The sequence below is a fragment of the Lissotriton vulgaris genome, chromosome 11 (assembly GCF_964263255.1).
Source record: "Lissotriton vulgaris chromosome 11, aLisVul1.2, whole genome shotgun sequence".
NCBI classification, from domain to species: Eukaryota; Metazoa; Chordata; class Amphibia; order Caudata; family Salamandridae; genus Lissotriton; species Lissotriton vulgaris.
In genome coordinates, this window is record NC_141699.1 from 520,452,576 (window position 1) to 520,471,876 (window position 19,301).

At 44.5% G+C, this 19,301-nt stretch overlaps 1 protein-coding gene across 1 annotated transcript in view; it reads left to right on the forward strand.

Annotated features, from left to right (window-relative positions):
• Positions 1 to 19,301, forward strand: part of LOC147683099 (zinc metalloproteinase-disintegrin-like VLAIP-B) — a 4,305,256-nt gene that overhangs the window by 660,729 nt on the left and 3,625,226 nt on the right. The window contains exon 8 of the mRNA XM_086942498.1: positions 11,347 to 11,409. Within this exon, the coding sequence (XP_086798624.1) occupies positions 11,347 to 11,409 (63 nt within the window). The remainder of the gene's footprint in view (positions 1 to 11,346; positions 11,410 to 19,301) is intronic.

The following is a 19,301-nucleotide window of genomic DNA, read 5'->3' on the forward strand; positions in this document are numbered from 1 at the left end:
TGCGACGGCGACACTCTTCTCCAGTGATGCGACGACAAAGGCTGCGGCAGCGACATGCTTCTTCGTCTTGAGTCGCACTTTCAGCTCCCAGCGACACGCAGTCTCTCAGAAGACCCAGCTCAACAGCAGGCACTTCAATTCCCAGCAAGGGAAGGCAGGGGAGCTGGTTAGTGAGGTCTGTTGTCCCTGAGACTTCAGCAGGAGGCAGTTTCTATCTCAAGCCCCTGGAGATCCTTTACAAGTTGATTTGAAAGTAGCACAAAGTCCTTTTTCCTTTCTTTGGCAGTCAGGCAACCACTGCAGGCCAATCCCCCAAACAGCACTCAGCTTAGGGGTAGTCTCCTCCTCCGTTTCTCTGGTTCCTCTCCTCAGCAAAGGTTCTTCTTGTTTCCCCAAAAGTGATCTAAAGTTCTTGGGACTGGGTCCCAGTATTTATACTAGCAAATCTCTTGTCCTCTGAAGGCAGAGGTTCCTGTACCCAGTCCAAACCAGTTTTGTGCCGTCCTGGAGCACGTTGTTGACAAGACTCCTTCTTTGCTTTGACAGTTTGGGCCAGGGACATCAGACGCACCTCAGGAGGTGGAACCAACATTGTGGAAGGCAGGCACAGCCCTATTCAGGTCCCAGGTGCACTCTTCCCACCCATCTACATGCAGATAGCTCTATTCAGCCCTGTGCTGACTCACCCTGTCTCCTGGAATCGCCCAGCCCCTGTCACTCAAACTCCAGAATAGTAATACACAACCTAGCAGAGGCAGGATTGGACAGTTAGGCAAGAAAATACCTACTTTCTAAAAGTGGTATTTTCAAACACAGAATGTTAAAACCACCTTCACTAAAATATGTATTTTATCATTCTGAGTTCAGGCATACTAAACTCTAATTTCTACTTAGTTCCCTGAGTCAGTTATGATTATAAGATGTAATAATCAAACTGTCCATTCTGGCCTATGGGGAACAGATAGCCTTGCAATAGTGAGAAACGAAAATGGCTGTAATTCACTATTAGGACATGCCACACACACCAGGGCATGTCCTACCTTTTACCTACAATGCCCCCTGCCCTTGGGCCTACCATAGGGGTGATTAATATGCAGAAAAGGGAAGGTTTAGGGACTGGCAAGTGGGTGCACTTGCCCAGTCAACATGGCAGTACCAGACTGCACACTGGCTCTGCAATGGCAGACCTGAGACACACTTTTACCGGCTGCTTCTGTGGGTGGCAAAACCAGTGCTGCAAGCCCACCAGCAGCATTTGGTTATCAAGCCCTGGGCACACTCAGTGCACTTTACTAGGGTCTGACAAGTAAACCAAACCAGCCAATCATGATATCACTAATCCATACATCAATTTACCATAGGGAGAGCATATGCACTTTAGCACTGATCAGAAGTGGTAAAGTGCCCAGAGTCATAAAGCAGCCAACAACAGGTCAGAAAGAATACAGGAGGAAGGCAAAAAGTTCAGGGATGACCCTGCAAAAAGGGCCAAGTCCAACAGTGCCCAAAACACGTCTTGCTCATACTGGTGGTAGATATTTCGTCTTTCTTGGTGCTAGACTTTGGAATGGCCTTCCGGCGACTTTAAGGCTTAACACCCACTTAGACTTTCTTTTAGGAAGAATCTAAAAACATGGCTTTCTAATAAATAACTTGCCTCGTTCATTCTTGTTCCTCTCGCTGTTCATGCGCTTGGACACTTGAACTTGAGTAGCTGTGCTCTTTATCAAATGCCGTTTTTCATTTCAAGCCTGGTGAATGAAGCAATTTGAATTGGGGAAGAATACAGGGAATTATTAGCATGGAAAGCAAGGTCAGAGAGGTCTAGAAGTGGCATTAGGGAGCTAGGAATCAATGTGTAGGGAGATGTAATGAACAAGGCCGAGGATATGCAGGACCTTTAGGTATCCTTGTTCAATGAGCTGTACACAGAAGAAGTCCATCCTGATCCTCTTAGAGTTTGGCTGAAAGGCGTTGTGCTCTGGAGCCTTACAAGGTAAGGTAGAGAACCAAGGAGGAAATTAAGTCCCTCCTGCAATGAGTAAAGAGTGGAAAGGCAGCTGGCCTAGATGCCATACCTTCAGGGCTTTATAAGACCTTAATAGACTAAATAGTTCCAGAATGAGAAGGATGATGGATCCTAAAGTTATGGAAAGAAGCCACAATTGTGTTGGTTTTAAAACCCTCAGAAGGCCGATGCTGCACCCGGATCACAAAGGGTTTGTGCCAGAGAGGCAAATTCAAGGATTCACACAGTAGCTTATAGGAACTATCAATCTTGCCACCGTCTGCGCGATTCCCTTGGCTGTGGTTACAATTGATTCAGGTAAGGGTTTTGATCGAGTTTGTTGGGCCTATCTATGGATGGTATTGGAGATTGAGTTTCAATTCAGTGTTTTATTTCTACACTGCGAGTAGTATACAAAAATTCATCTGCTAGGATCCTTCTTAATGGGGTATTAAGCAGGAGGTTTAGCATTCAAAGGAGTAAATGGCAGGGTTTTCCCCGGTCTCCTCTTTTGTTTGATATCTACGTAGAGCCATTAGCACAATTGCTAAGGGAAGCTAAGCTTGCTATCCCTTTTAACTCTCCTCCTTTTAGCAATAAGATTGCGCTGTATGATGTTGACTTGTTAATTTATGCATCTGATCCTGCACAAACCCTACCTAGGGAGGAGGGGCTGATGGCCGAGTTTAGTGTCTTTTGAGCGTATGCAGTGAATCCAAGACAGAAATAATGTGTTGGAACCTAGATGGGTGGAAGGGGAAAGTATCAGCAGAGTTATAATATCTTGGGTTAACCATCATCAACTCTGTGGAGGAAATAGTAGCACATAATTTGAGGAGAGTGACCAAGGAGGTGGATACTATGTTGCCAAGATAAAATAACTTCTCTTCCAGGGGATCCTCATCAATAGTCATAAGCACTGCATAAGCACTGAAATATTCCCGCCCATGTGCGGGACCCCAGAAACAATATAAAAATATATATGTAAAAAACACATATATCTCGCTCCACATATATGTATGTACATATATTATTTTTCTCACAACAATGCAGCTCCATAATTGAGGGCAAAAAACAATGTAAACACATATACATGTACTGCAATTATTTAGAAAGCAAAAAGAAAGAAAACACATTAGGTCAAATAATCTTTGAACTTTGTGTTTTAATGAGTAAAACACTCATAAATCCTGAAAATTGGTTGTAAATAGACATTGTTAGCCCTCAGGCTGCATTGTAAAAACAATAGCATAGAAAATGAAACCATTTTCAACAAAAACTGGCACCGTGCCTTTAAGGCAGCCATGACCCCAGGCTTCCCATCATGCCTCAGGGGTGACAGTTAGGTCAGTTGTTCTTTCCGGCTCCTTCATTCAGGACCCTGGTGAAACAGCTCCTTTCTTTTTGACTTTCTGTCAAAAAATATTCCAACGAATCTACAATTTTTGCTTTCACTCGACGTCTTTTAGACATAGGGTGTTGCTTAAACCTTTTTTAGGCTTAAAAAAGGTGTTTTTCCTGTCAAAGATGCCTTCTCTCTTTGACAAATGTCCTGCGTGTGGAAGGAAGATGGCCAAGACTGAAGCTCATTCAGTCTGTATCCTGTGCCTACCAGAATCTCATTCCTCTAAAACCTGTGAACACTGCCAGGTTTTAACTTCCAGGACTCTTAAAGAACGTGAGAGGATTCGAGTTTATGGGCTTTCTGAGAGAGGAAGATCTTCCAAGAAGCAGAAAAGTCGGAAGGCACGGTCGACGTCGAGAGAAGCCCCGACTGGTTCACATTCGACGTCGGGATCGGCATTGGAGAAGCAGTCGACGGCGACGAAGAAGATGTCTTCAGCGTCTACATCTAAGGTACCTCCGCTACAGTCAGCGTCGAGGGATATGTCACCGTCGAAGCGGAAGAGCTCGACGGCGAGCCATATGACGTCGAAGCAGCATCGTCATGCTATGACGTCGAGGCATTCTCCGTCGACGCCAGGCCATCGGCGTTCGACGTCGAGTCATCCTCCGTCGACGACTAGCCATGGTCGTTCGGCGTCGAGGGAGCCTCTGTCGACACATCATCGGTCGACGTCGATGCAGCCAACGTCGACGCCTGGACAAGAGCGTTCGACGTCGAAGCGGCATTCGGAGTTGAGGCACGCCCAGTCGCCGACAAAACAACGGCGATCGGCGTCGAAACAGCTTCCATCGACGTCGAGCAGACAACCTTCAACGTCGAAGGACAGTCATCGCCACCCGAGGTCGACGTTAGAGAAATCACGGTCGACGTCAAGAGAGCGTCTACCTGCTCGGCGCTCGGCGTCGATACGACCACCGTTGATGGATCAGCAAAGATCCAGGGAACGGAGCTCTTCGCAGCCAGAGAACATTTCTCCTGCAAGATCAAAGGAGAGGTCACCTTTGAAACAGGTGGTTCAGGACAAGGAAAGTGACTCATTGGGCCAGACTCACGTCCTAGGACCACAGTTGGGTTCTCCAGGTTCAGCATCGGCTGCGGAGGTGGAACAATCTCCAGTGCAGGATCCTCCTGCCAAGAGACGGAGGGTTGCAGAAGAGAGATCTTGGTCGAGGTCTTCCTCTAGATCTCTAGTGAGTCTTTCCTCATCTTCCTCATCATCTCGGAGTGGCAGATACTCGGATGGACAAAGCTGCGCATCAAATAGGGAGAGGTCCAAATCCCCTGCAAGATCGCAGCAGGATCGAGCGGATCAACCTCCAGGGTCATGTTCACCAGTGAAGGATCCCATCCACAAATCTCCTACTATTCATCTTTCCCCGAGGTGGAATAGACCTCTGCACCACTGGGCAAAGGACAAGGAGACGGCAGATCGCCTAAGACGATATCGAGACCAACCTCTTCCCCGCAGAGAACGGTCTTGTTCTAGGCACTCAAGTAAGAGACATTCTCGTCACAGAGAGCGATCTCGTTCTAAAACGCGTTCAAGCAGAAGATCTAGGTCCAGGAGGACACGTAGCTCTTCAAGTTCTTCGAGAACCCGATCTCACAGAGCTTACTCTCCGACCCTAACAAGCAGCCCACGCTCGAGGGTATCTCCAACTGAAGATATTTTCCCGTTCCAAGATATCTTGGGCAGGGGAGCCCTGAAGCTGGGAGTACCGATGACAGCTCCACAAATCAAGACGACTGTCATATTTGAAACCCTGCAACACAGAACAGCACCCAAACCGTTGTTACCGTTGGTGCCGGGTATAATGGAACCTGTGAACGAAGTCTTCCTCACTCCGGCAACGGTGAAGTCCGTTCCAGCGAGGATTCTCAAAAAGTATCGTCCTCCGAAGGAGGATCCTCTATTCCTCAAAGCTGATCCCCCGCCAGATTCAGTAATCATTGCGGCGGCTAGAAAATCCAATGCGGTAGCTTCCTCATCCACGGTACCTCCGGATAAGGATAGCAAGATGCAAGACTCATGGGGGAGAAGAGTTTGTAACACCTCGGCCTCTTTCCTCAAAGTCTCCAATGCGGAAGCCCTGCTCGGCAGGTATGACAGAGCTCTGTGGGACTCACTTCAGAGATTTACTGCAAAACTTCCTCAGGAAGATAGAAAAGTCTTTGAGGAGGTTCTGATGGAGGGCGGTCAAGTCTCCAATCAGATTATAGGAGCGGCGGCAGATGGGGCAACGCTGGCTGCGCATGGCTATGTGCATGGAATCACAGCAAGAAGAGCCTCTTGGTTACGCCTCACAGCATTAAAACCAGAGGCTCAAGCCAGAATCCTAAACCTTCCTTTTTCAGGCACATCTCTTTTTGGAGCAAGTGCGGATGAGGAGATGCAACGGATGAAGACCGAGTTGGACACCCTCAAGGCCGTGGGGCTTGAGAAGAAAAAGGAATTCAGGAAGAAATTCCGTTCGAACAACAAGGGTTCTTCGAAGCAGAGGGTTCAAACCCCTCACTGGCAGAAAGGCCAGAACCAGCAGGGCCAACAAAAGTCACAATACAAAGGCAAGGGCAATTCCAAAGGAAATGGAAATCAGCGCCAAGGCAACAACTTCAATAAATCTCAGCAGAAGCAATGAGTATTCACTTCCCCCAGCGCCGTTACCCACTCCAGTGGGGGGAAGCATTGCGCATCACAGGACAGAGTGGCAGGCCATTACAAAAGATCAATGGGTGTTGTCTACGCCGCAGAATGGGTACTGTCTTCGTTTCCATCGTCTACCTCCACCCGTTTCCCCGATGTCAACATCAAGCCACCAGCTACAAAGGTTAAAGAAGGAAGTAGCGACACTCCTCGAAAAAGAAGCCATCGAGAGAGTTCCGGTGTCTCAAAGGGGGAAAGGAGTGTACTCGAGGTATTTTCTGGTCAGAAAAAAGGGCCAAAAGGAAGAATACAGGCCCATTCTGGACTTGAGAACACTCAATCTGCATGTACGAAAAGAAAAGTTTTGCATGTTGGCGCTTCACCAAATATATCCACATCTCAGGAAGGGGGATTGGATGTGTTCGATGGACCTTCAAGATGCGTACTTTCATATACCAATACGGCCCGATCACAAGAGATTCCTTCGTTTCCGGGTGGGGACCTCCCACTACCAGTTCAAAGTCCTTTCGTTTGGGTTGAAGTCGGCTCCCAGGGTGTTCACGAAGTGTGTCACAGTGGTGGCGGCAGCTCTACGCCGCAGGGGAGTCTTCGTATACCCATACTTAGACGATTGGCTGTTGAAAGGTCCAACTTCAGGCAATGTAAGGAATCAATTCCAGACATGCATAGAACTTTGTCAGCGTCTAGGACTGCATGTCAACTACAGCAAGTCTGTCTCTCAGCCCACTCAGAAGATCCACTTCCTAGGAGCTCTGCTAGACTCCGAGGTAGGAAAAGTGTTTCCTTCGGAGGAGAGACAGTTTTCGATAGCCCTCAAGTGCCAGACAATTCTTCACCACAGGTCTCAGAAAGTGCGGAAGATAGCCTCACTCTTGGGGTCGATGGCTTCCTGCATCTTCCTGGTACCGAACGCCAGACTTCAGATGCGTCCTCTTCAGCAGGATCTGAAGGACAAATGGGACCAATACTCAGATCGATTGGACGATCAGATCACTTTGTCGGAGGCAGCTCAATCTTCCCTCCAGTGGTGGATGAAGAGACAGAACATGCAGGTGGGGATTCTTTTCCATCAACCTCCTCCTACACAAACGATCATCACAGACGCATCGTTACAAGGATGGGGGGCGCACATGGGTCCTCTACAAGTGCAGGGTCTGTGGTCTTCCAAAGAAACCACTTATCACATCAACTTGCTGGAATTGAGAGCGGTTCACCTGGCTCTCAAAGCGTTCCTTCCCTCGCTTCAGGAGGAAATTGTTCTAGTACAAACGGACAACACCACCACGATGTACTATTTGAACAATCAGGGAGGAACTCGCTCAAGGACGCTGTCTCTGGAAGCTCAGCGCATCTGGCATTGGCTTCTGGCTCGCAAGTTGTCTGTTCAGGCAGTCCATCTCCCAGGAGAGCAGAACGTGAGGGCGGACGCACTAAGTCGGCATTTCGAAGACAAAGAAGACTGGGTTCTCAACGACGAAGTGCTACACGACATTTTCCAGGCATGGGGTCGTCCTTCCATAGATCTTTTCGCGGACGACGTAAACAGCAAATGCCCAAGCTTCGCCTTCAGGTTCTATCGACCAGGAACAAGAGGGAATGCTCTTTTAATCGACTGGTCAGGGCAGTTTGTGTACGCTTTTCCGCCCCTTCTGCTGATCCCGAAGGTGGTGAGCAAGCTGAACCACTCATGCACAACAATGATCCTGATAGCCCGCGACTGGCCGAGGCAATGGTGGTACACGGACCTACTTCACCTATCAGTGTCTCCTCACAAGAGGCTTCCATGCAGGCAGGACCTGTTATCGAAGATGAACGGGAGGATTCACCATCCCAACCTTCCGTCACTGAACTTGGCAGCATGGCTCCTGAGGTCATTCAGTACGGCCACCTAGGACTGCCACAGGACTGCATGTCCATTCTGAAAGAAGCACGACGTCCTTCCACAAGACATTCTTATGCATGCAAGTGGAAGAGATTCTATATGTGGTGCGTGCAGAATGGCCACAATCCGGTAAAAAGTCAGGAAGAAGCAGTTCTCCCATACTTGTTGTACCTGACTAAAGCAGGTTTGAAGTTTAACTCCATTAAGGTGTATTTAGCCGCTATAACAGCTTATAGGCGATCACCTTCACAGACTTCTTTTTTTCAGCTTCCAGCAGTAAAAGATTTCCTGCAAGGTCTGAAAAAGGTGTACCCTCCTGTACGGCCTCCTGCTCCGCCCTGGGAGCTGAACCTAGTCCTATCAAAATTGATGGGCCCTCCTTTTGAGCCCATTCATAAAGCTACTTTACAGCATATTTCCTGGAAAGCGGCTTTTTTGGTAGCGATCACCTCAGCCCGTAGGGTGAGCGAAATTCAGGCTCTCTGTACTAAAGAACCGTATACAGTTTTTCATTTGAACAGAGTGGTGCTTGGAACGCATCCTTCTTTCCTGCCGAAAGTGGTATCAGATTTTCATGTCAATCAGTCTATCTCTTTACCCACTTTCTTTCCTAATCCCTCTACTCCAGCTGAGAGGGCGTTACACTCTTTGGACCTGAAAAGGGTTTTAAAATTCTATCTGGACAGGTCCAAGTCTATTCGACATTCTGATCAATTGTTTGTTAACTACGGATCGATCAGAACTGGTCATGCAGCCTCTAAACGTTCTATCTCCAGGTGGATTGTTTCGTGTATCAAGCTTGCTTACCAATTGGCGCAGAAGCCTTTAGGGGGTACTTCTAAGGCGCATTCCACTAGAGGTAGAGCAGCCACGGCGGCTTACCTGCATGATGTGCCCATGTCTGAGATTTGTAAAGCGGCGACCTGGAGGTCTGTCCATACATTTACCAGACATTACTTTCTAGATTCTGACACGAGAGCAGATACCCAGGTGGGCCAGGCCTCCCTGAGGAATCTGTTCAACAGCTGAGGATTTGGCTGTTATGATTTGGTTGGGTCATGTACTTCTCATTTACCTGCAGGTGGTTGATGGGCTTGCTATTCTATTCAGTGCTTATGACTATTGATGAGGATCCCCTGGAAGAGAAGGATTAGTTACTTACCTGTAATCCTAGTTCTCTTCCAGGGGTATCCTCATCAAAGTCATAAGCAACCCACCGCCTCCCCAGGTAAATGAGGTTTGGTACTGTTTTTCAATCTTGTGGTTGAGCCCTGTCTTCAGGGTTATGCAAAGAACAACTGACCTAACTGTCACCCCTGAGGCATGATGGGAAGCCTGGGGTCATGGCTGCTTTTAAGACACGGTGCCAGTTTTTGTTGAAAATGGTTTCATTTTCTATGCTATTGTTTTTACAATGCAGCCTGAGGGCTAACAATGTCTATTTAAAAGCAATTTTCAGGATTTGTGAGTGTTTTACTCATTAAAACACAAAGTTCAAAGATTATTTGACCTAATGTGTTTTCTTTCTTTTTGCTTTCTAAATAATTGCAGTACATGTATATGTGTTTACATTGTTTTTTGCCCTCAGTTATGGAGCTGCATTGTTGTGAGAAAAATAATATATGTACATACATATATGTGGAGCGAGATATATGTGTTTTTTACATATATATTTTTATATTGTTTCCGGGGTCCCGCACATGGGCGGGAATATTTCAGTGCTTATGCAGTGCTTATGACTTTGATGAGGATACCCCTGGAAGAGAACTAGGATTACAGGTAAGTAACTTGTCCTTGCCTGTGATCATTTATAAATGGGTGCACCTCATTAAGATGTCAATTTTACCCAATTCATGTATCAATTTATTTGCATTCCCCTCACTTTCCCAAAATCAATTATCAACAAGATTCATGGGAAAATCTCCAATTTTATATGGGCCTCCCACGGGGCAAGGCTGTCATGGAAGAAGTTGAGGCAAAGACTTGTGAAAGGAGGCTTTGCTGTACCAGACCTGAACCTTTGTTGTATACCATTCTAGTTTAACAATTTCCGGATGCTACTTGGAAAACCAGACATCTCTACGTTGAGGAAGCTCCTGGGGGAAATAGTAAGGGAGTTTGGTGAGGGTTGTTTTTTGTACAAGTTTGGAGCCCCCAAAATTTTCAAGAAAGTTTGGTTAAAGGTTTTCATCTTGGCATTGAACCTCTGGGATAAGGAGAGGAAGGCAAGGGTATTATTCTAATTTCACTCCATTTGGGATTCTCCTTGCATCCGAGAATATATGAAGGATGCCTTGAGTCTTTTATTACCAAACTCCCTTACCATTTCCCCCAGGGATTAAATTGGCCTTGTTTTCCATTTGATATTACTAGCACAATGGGAGATTTGTAAACACTAGATTGACCCTGTAACCCTGAGTTGTAATAGATTGGATTAAGGCAGCCAAGTGGACTTGTCATATGGGTTTGGAAGTTAACAATGTGGGTTGACTTCAATAGATGGGCTGGACTAGAGCGCACTACTGCTGAGCCCACATACAATCCAATGATTACACCATGGTACCACTTAGGATTCCAGCCTGGTTGGCTAGCTCTAGTGTGGTGGAAACAATATAAAGCAATAGACCAAGTAATGGCTAGAGCTGCGGTTGGTGGTCTAAGTATTCCAGATACAATGGTGACATTGGAACAAAAAAAGTGGGAAAAAGCAATAAAAAACCTTGAGAAAAAAACAAGTTGTAATGTCCAAGCCCAACACTAGATGGCAGGAGTATGCATATCATGTGAATCTGCAGCATTACAGGCTACTAATAGATGCTGACAGGGTAAGTAACATACTCCTTATGGATTTTTTTGCAGTTAAACATAATGCAGGACAGGAAAGACGGGTAATTAATAGTTCATTCTATTATTGGACTGTTGTACCTACTAGTATCGACTGTGATTCCTTTTGGGGCATGCTGCACTATACCACGACCTTGAAATAAGTAGAATAACATGTATATACCAGCTTTATTCCATTAGCTTTATCTTTGCCTTCCAAAATATCCGCTGCAGAGATTTCATAACCCAACTCATGTATTTTTACAGCAGCCGCTTGTTTTCTTGTTCCCCCTAGAGTCAGCATGTGCTGAACTCGCAATTCTCTGTGGGGACGCTATTGCCTGGAACACTCTGCCTTTGTATCTATGATTCACTTCTCATCACTTAGCTTTTAGAAAATCGCTTTAAACTTTTCTCTTTGTAAACTAATAATTTTGGTTCTAAGTACTGCGGTTTTTAGCACCAGTATGCCTTTGGGTAGTTGTGTGCTTTAGAAACATGTCTTGATATCCTCTCATATCATGTAATGTTTTTCTCATATGATTATGTTTTTTCTTCAGAAAAATTATTTCCTTAAGGCCAAGAAGTACGTTGAGATATTCATGGTGGCTGACACATCTGTTGTAAGTATCCAGATGTATATTATGAAAGTAACACATCGGTAACGTACTAAGTGTGATTTGATTGTCATTTGGGGACTCTGTTGCACTCATGTGCAAGATTCTGCCTTCCATAAATATCCTTGCCCAAGGTGGGAAAAAGTTGCTTAGCAAGCAAGACTCAAAATATAGTAATATGTTATGTCTATGTTATGGAAAAGCCACTGCAGCTAAATGCAAAATAAAGCCCAAATTATGAGAATATGTCTCTGTATTTATATAGTATGAAGTTCACTGGAAAAACACAGCAGAAAAGGTGTGTTCTGTTTGAGTTGAATGCTCAAAATCAACCTAAATCTTCCAGTTACATTTAGCAATACCAACACAGGTGACAGACATATTTTTATCAAGTTACCTGTTTTTTGTATCTGTGCTGTTGACAAATATGTGTTTTGTTAATGGCATGTACTGTGAGTTATGTAGTGTGTTCTTTGTGTTCCTAAACATAACTGGTGAATTTCATTGGATTTGCGCATTTGAGATGCAAACATAACTCACTTTCCAACTGCGTTTTTTTCAAAGAAATTCTTGTTTCTTGTAAGTTTCACTCATTTTCAACGCCCATGAGCAGAGCGGGTTGGGCACATGGCCTGCGGCCAACCTGTCATGTCTGACTAACTCCACTTTGAATGGCCTTCCGCCGTCCAACCTGCAGAGGGTCCTGCTAACTGGGGGCTGAGCAATGGCCTGGGCTGTTACTATGCTGTGCTCCGGGCTTTGACTTTGCTCCATACCATCTGCCTTGCAAAGAAAACCAGACACTTACTTTCGTGTTTGGCATTGCTTAGATTTTTTATTTTTACAGTGTCTGAAGCTTGTGAGTTGGAAGCAGCCTATGAGTAAGGTACAAATAAATGGCCTTTGAATCCAGCACCTAAAATGGCCACTCACAATCTTGTAAATCAACTCTCACGCTTGAGTCGCACTGTGAAAGCTGCAGTTTTTTCAGGACTACTGTGGATCTTCCACACATTTGAGTATCCATGACCACCTTCCTGGGGTTAGCCTTCTTTGTTGTTGGTTATGGCTATGTCAATTTTCTTTTCACAGTGCAAAATATATTCATGAGTCAGTCAACTCATGGCTTTTAAAGTGCCAAACAAAAGTCACCCCTAAACCAGTCAATCACATTGGGTCCTATTCATAAAGGTAATTTTACATTTGGAGATATAGTTCAAGTACATTTTTTAGTTATTACTTTTGTCTATTCACCATATACAAATGTAGAGTTGCTCAAAAGTGTGGACTTCATCTCCCCACCCCCTGGGTGGAGCCTAATTTACAAGTGTAAATTACTACTAGCTTTTCACACTTTAATGGATGTCTCCAACTGGGGAGGAGACCTTCTTATGGTAAATATAGGGTAAAGTTCAAAAGTGTATTCAACTTAAAAAAGGGCAAAAATATTCTAGTATTATATTTTAATATAATGAGTTAAAATACTTATTTTAAATGTAGGATAAAAGCAAAAATGCTATAGAATCATTTTAATTTAATATTTGATTGTTAAATACATTTCATATAAATAATGTTTTGGGAGATTTAAACAGCAAAAAATCCCATCTTAATTCGAAAATATATATTTATTATGTAGTTAAAAATATTTAAAATGTGTATACAATTAATGTAACTTATTTTAATCATATTTTAAAAACCATTTGTTACATTAATTTTAAAATTAAATTGATTTATAATTTTGAAAATGTAAATCAAGTTTATTTATTTTAACATGAGGTCCTATAGGGTGTTACTTTAAGTCCCCGCTTAAATTATTTTCTATGAGAGGGTGTTGCAGTATCAGTTGTTGGCCATGTGTGGTGCTGGACCTACTCCAAGTCTGGGCTGTAATACATTTACTACTGCTTTAGGTCCTTTTTGGGTAGTTGTAGTAACTATGGAGGAGCAATTTATGAATACTATTGGGCTTATTCTTTAGTGGATGGGTGTATGTCCCCCGATCGTCGTCAGGTTGACGACGGTGGAGGGGTGACACTCCTGGACGTCGATGGTCGTCGAGTTGACGACCGCGGAGGGCCTCACTCCTCGATGCCGATCGTCGGCGGGTTGACAACGGCGGAGGGTCTCTGCTCCTCGACGCCGATCGTCGCCGGGTTGATGACGGCAGAGGGGTCTTGTTCCTCGACGCCGATCGTCGCCGGGTTGACGACGGCGGAGGATCCCGAATCTTCGACGTCGACGACGTATCTTTTCTCGACGGCGAGCCCACTGTCGAAGGTCTTTTCTTGGATAAATGACCCACCTGCAGATCTTGTCTCAGTGCCGAGCCCGACGCTGAAGTAGAAGGACGCAAGGTCTTTCTTCTAGATGGTGTTCTAGACCTCTTGGAGCCCTTCCTTACCGGAGACCTTCCTCTAGATGACTTATCTGCCAGGCCATACAGGCAAATTCTTTCCCTGTCCTTCATTCTTTTTAACTCAAGAAGGGCAAGAGTCAAAAAGAGATGACATTTTAAGTTGTTAAAAATGCCCATACCTGTCAGAAAAAGACAGCCTATTACTTCAAAAGATGAAAAACGTTGAAGTAAGGAATAAAGGTTGTGAAAAATGAAGAGATTGTCTGACAAAAGTCAGAAAAGAGTGGAGCTGTGTTGCCAGGATCCTTACTGAAGGAGCCGGAAAGAACAACTGACCTGTCACCCCTGAGGCACGATGGGAAGTTGGGGGTCAGGAGTGCCGTAAAGGCACGGTGTCAGTTTATTGCTATGCAGCTACAGGTTAGCTTTTCAGTCTTTTTAGACTGGGTATTTGCAATGCAGCCTGGAAACTTCCTATGCTTTCAGTTATTTATGAGAATTTCTACTGTTTGCTGAGCATTAAAACAGTTTCTAAACAATTTATAGTTGTTGTTTTTCCTGTTTCTAATGCATGTTTTTCATGTAAGGTGGAAATTCCTTACAGCATGATTCAGCTCTGGTGTTTATTAGGCTGCAATTGCTTATATATAATAATATATGTGTATGTCACACAGTGGCAGTCGCCATTGTGTAGGTATGATTAGGTCAGAGTCCATAGGAAGAGCATGTTTTTGTTTCACTAATAACTTTGGTGCCATTTGAAAAATCCTCACAAAACTTTGCAAAAAAAAGTCCTTATTGGAAAGTTTCGGGGTGATTTGTCAAGGGTGAAAAAAAAAAGGGGGCGATCCCAATATGCAATTTCTCAATGCAATATTGATAGAGGTTTTTGAGCAGCAATAGAGAAAATGGCCTAACAGAATTAAACCAGATATATATATATATATATATATATATATATATATATATATATATATGTGTGTGTATTACCTACTGGCAGTCACCTGTGCTTACAGTTAGGACCAAAGTTTCCATTGGAAAGGCGTTTTTTGTTTTGCCAATAATTGTGTTGCAGCTTGGCGAATCTTCACAAACTTTCAAAAAATTTCCCCTTTTTGGTTCAGCTGCTGTGTTGAAAGTTTTGGGTGATCAGTCAAGTGTCATGTTATGAGTGATGTATTATGTGAGGTCATAAGCAGTGCATTGCTGGGGCACGCGTTATAGTTAGCTCTGCTAACTCTTAACTGCAGAATTTTACTGGTTTGGTACGAGGGAAACCTGAGCCTAACTACAACTTCCCTGTAATCATTGTTTTTTAGTGAATATAATTGTGTGTAGATAGATACAATATGAGTAACTGTGTAACAATGACCAATATTGCATCTAGAGGTTCTAGTTTCATCATAAATGCCGCTGTAACTCTAAGATGGCAATAAAAGGACCATATTAATCATGACTGTATGGTTCAGCCACTCTTTCCATTGAAAATTATTTTTGGGAATTGCCTTAATGTGAAGAGAAGGATTTGAAAAAGAGGGAAGCCAAAAAAGATGTCTATTTCCATTTTAGTTCCCATAGGAAGCTATGCTTGCAGATACAGCAAAATCTTATTTTTTTAAATATTTAATTCTGTTGTTTTTGGGATACTGATGATTGAAAAGGGTAATGGATGGCCTTCAAAGTGTTAACACTTTAGTACACTATTCAGTTGAAAAGTCATTTGTTGATCTGCTTATCAAGTTTGCATCATTTGTTCAATACACATGACACTTGGCCGATTTTTTTACAATTAATTTTAGAAATGCAATTATTCCAAGGAAGGAAAACTCATGATACAGTACTTTTACCCAGACGTATAGGGCTAATAATAAAACACAAATACATAAATACATGACAAATTACATCTTAAGCTAATAGGGGACAAGATAAAGCATTGTTCGGTCCCACTCAGTCACTGAAATAGATATCAACCCCAGAAAATCGAAATCTTTTCAGTCTTTCTCCCAACGCTTTAGTGATGGTATTTCCATTCCATCTCTATTCATCATACCTCCTAAGGTGCAAAACGTCACTAAGAAAGTGTGAGTGCTCCCTTAAAGTGCAATTATTTCTGGTGAAGTAAATTCCTCCCAAAATACCTAATGCATAATGACTATACTTCATTTCAGCCCCAATTATTACCCATCCTATAGTGATATATGTCAAAAAGTGCCAGCGCTCTCTTAAAGTGCTGATTCTGCAAATCATACAAAATACTAATACATCCTAGAAGAGGGTAAGCAAATGATTGTGCACTGTCATATCCAAAGTGACCCGACCTCTATGGATAGCACCACAAGCTATATCCGAGACCAGTTCCTACTCCTTCCAAGGCCATTTTGTTCATTTTCTGCTAACATTCAAAATTTTTTCCTCCCATTTTGGTTACCTAGGAATGGCATGGAGAAGTGTGGCTCAGGGGTTAGAGGCGGCAGACCCGGAAGCTGAGATCGGCCCTGGACCAGGGTTCAATTCCCCGCCTCGGCGGGTCTTGGGCTCAAAAATTTCATGGACTCGATAATTCTCGCTCCGGTGCCTTCTCGACTCACGGGTTCACACTCTGCGACTCTGGGCAATAGCTTGCTTAATCTCCACAACGGCCCCTCGCGGCGGGATGCCTGGCTTTCACCTTGTGGATACCCTGCCGGGGTTATCTCACAGGGGAATACCAGGACGGGTTCCCTAAGCAAGCGCCGGGAAACCCTTTGTGGGTAGCTGTGCGCTATATAAGCTCAAATACATTTACATTTACATTTACATGGGTTTTCCAATATGTGGTAATCAGGGAATAGACCATCAGCATTGCAATAAATATGAAGTGCTCTATATTTCTTTTGCCCTGTCATCACCCCATTCCAGGTATGTAGAAGTACTATTCTCTGGGAGGTGCGAATGCCCCATTCAGTTGTACTGCCCACTTCCTGAAACAGGTTGTATGACTGTACAACGCAGGTAAAGACATTGTATGCCTTTACCACACTTTTTTTACCATGCATGTTTTTACCACGAACATGCTTTTACGATGTATGCCATTACCACGCATTGTTTTTATATACCCCCCACACCCCTCAACTTACCTTAAATCCGTGTTAAAGGCATGCGTTGTAAAGGCATGCATGTGGTAAAAATAAGTGTGCTAAAAAATACAGGTTAAAGGCACAGCGAGGTAAAAACCTTGTTGTAAAGGCTGTTTCACCCTGAAACACACCCCTCAGAAAACTTTTCCAAATGGGCACAAGTCCAAAACATATGTAGTCAGTACCCTACCTATTCACATTTTGGGAAGTGTCTAGAGGAAACTGGGAACATCCTATTTACTGATTGTGGAATAAGGTATAGCATCCATCCACTGAAAAAAATCGATTCAGTGGAAATTGGCCCTCCTAAGAGTCCTGTAACTAAGATCAAAATATCTTACCAATTGTATTTCATTTACTTTTAGCCATGTATCGCTTCCAATTATGATCTTGTCTTCCAAACCATATCATCCGATCTGAGATGCAATCCTTTGTACCAGTAACTCAGAGTGGTATTGACCCCAAACAGCTGTCTAACCTTGTTTCTGGAAGATCAATATCTTCCCCCAAAAAAGTGCGAAACATACATTTAAAAAATGAGAATGATTATGAATTCTCTCTCCCAAGAAAAGAGCCAGGGCGGATTTCAACCTGGTCCCTTAAATCCACTAATTTTCCTATTTTTCTTCCGTCAAAGCAGGGCAGAGGGATTTACACAATAACTCAAAGGAGTTTCTTCGATGACACGGGGAATTCTGTATTTAATGAACACTTTATTTTCCAACAGCCATATTAGGGCTCATCCCTCAGCCCAACACTGTTCAACATCTACATGGCTCCGCTCGCCCACGTTGCCCGACTGCATGACCTCAACATCATCTCCTACGCCGACGACACCCAGCTGGTCCTCTCCCTCACCAAGGACCCCCACACCGCCAAAACCAACCTTCACGAAGGAATGAAGGCCCTCGCCAAATGGATGAGGAACAGCCGACTGAAGCTGAACTCGGACAAGACAGAGGTCCTCATCCTCAGATCCACCCCCTTGGCCTGAAACGACTCCTGGTGACTGACCGCACTGGAACAGCTCCAACACCCACCCACCAGGCACGCAACCTAGGGGTCATCCTCGACTCCACCCTCTCCATGACCAAGCAGATCAACCTGTCTCCTCCTCCTGCTTAAACACCCCATGCATGCTCCGCAAGATCTACAGGTGGATCCCCACCGAAACAAGAAGAACGGTCACCCAGGCCCTCATCAGCAGCAGGTTGCACTACGGAACCGCCCTCTATGCAGGAGCCTCGGCCAAACTCCTTAAAGGCTTCAACGCATCCAGAACGCCTCTGCACGCCTGATCCTCGACATCCCTCGCCGCAGCCACATCACACCTCACCTGAAAGACCTGCACTGGCTCCCCATCAACAAGAGGATAACCTTCAAGCTCCTCAACCACGCACACAAGGTACTCCACAACACCGGACCAGTGTACCTCAACAGCCGACTCAGCTTCTACACCACCAGCTCCGCTCCGCCGACCTCGCCCCGGTCACAGTCCCCCACACCGGAAGAGCGACATCCGGTGACAGATCGTTCTCCCACCTCGCCGCCAAGACCTGAAACACCCTCCCCATCCTCCTACGGCAGACCCATGACCTGCTGTCCTTCAGCAGACTCAAGACATGGCTCTTCGAGCAGTAGCAGCATCCCCCACCCCCAGAGCCTTGAGATCCTCACGGGTAAGTAGTGTGCTTTACAAATGTTATGATTGTTTGATTGATTGATTTAGTATCTTATACCTGACTTTTATGGGCAATTTAGGAATGAATGCCAGGGCCGGCTTTAGCGATGGTGGCGCCCAGTGCAACAATGTTTGTTGGTTTCCCCCCAATGACCACCTCCGCTACAAATTCCCTCACTAGCACGCTTTAACAGTGCCCGTCAAGTCTCCATAAGCACTCCCTCTTAGTGCATTTAATTAGTTTTTTAGCACCACATATATCAGTGTAGGGTATCAAAGGACTTTACATTACACACACTAAACAGACAATCATAGGTGTGTAAATAAGTGTATAGGAAATACTACGTAAGACAGAGGACTGCAATGTATTTGGTCAGGAGAAGCACAAATGCAGAATTTAAAATGTACCACCATGGTAGGGGGTTCTCTTCAATAATCAGAATTGATTTCTATCTAAATTAACCCTTTTTGCCCCCATTAGGATAATCATAACTCTTTAATCTATACCTTGTAGTTGCATGCAGCTCTTCGATGACGGTTAATAGCTCACTGTTCTGTGTTTCAATGTCAATTGAAAAACAAAAGGATGTCTCAAACAAAAGCAGTAACCATCTGACCTATTTACATTATATGTGTAGGAAGGTGGATACCTGACTATGGTTGCCCCCAACTTTTTTGCCTGGTGTTTTGCTGGTTTTCTGACTTAGTTGGCCTGGGACCCTGCCAATCAGGACCCCAGGCCTAC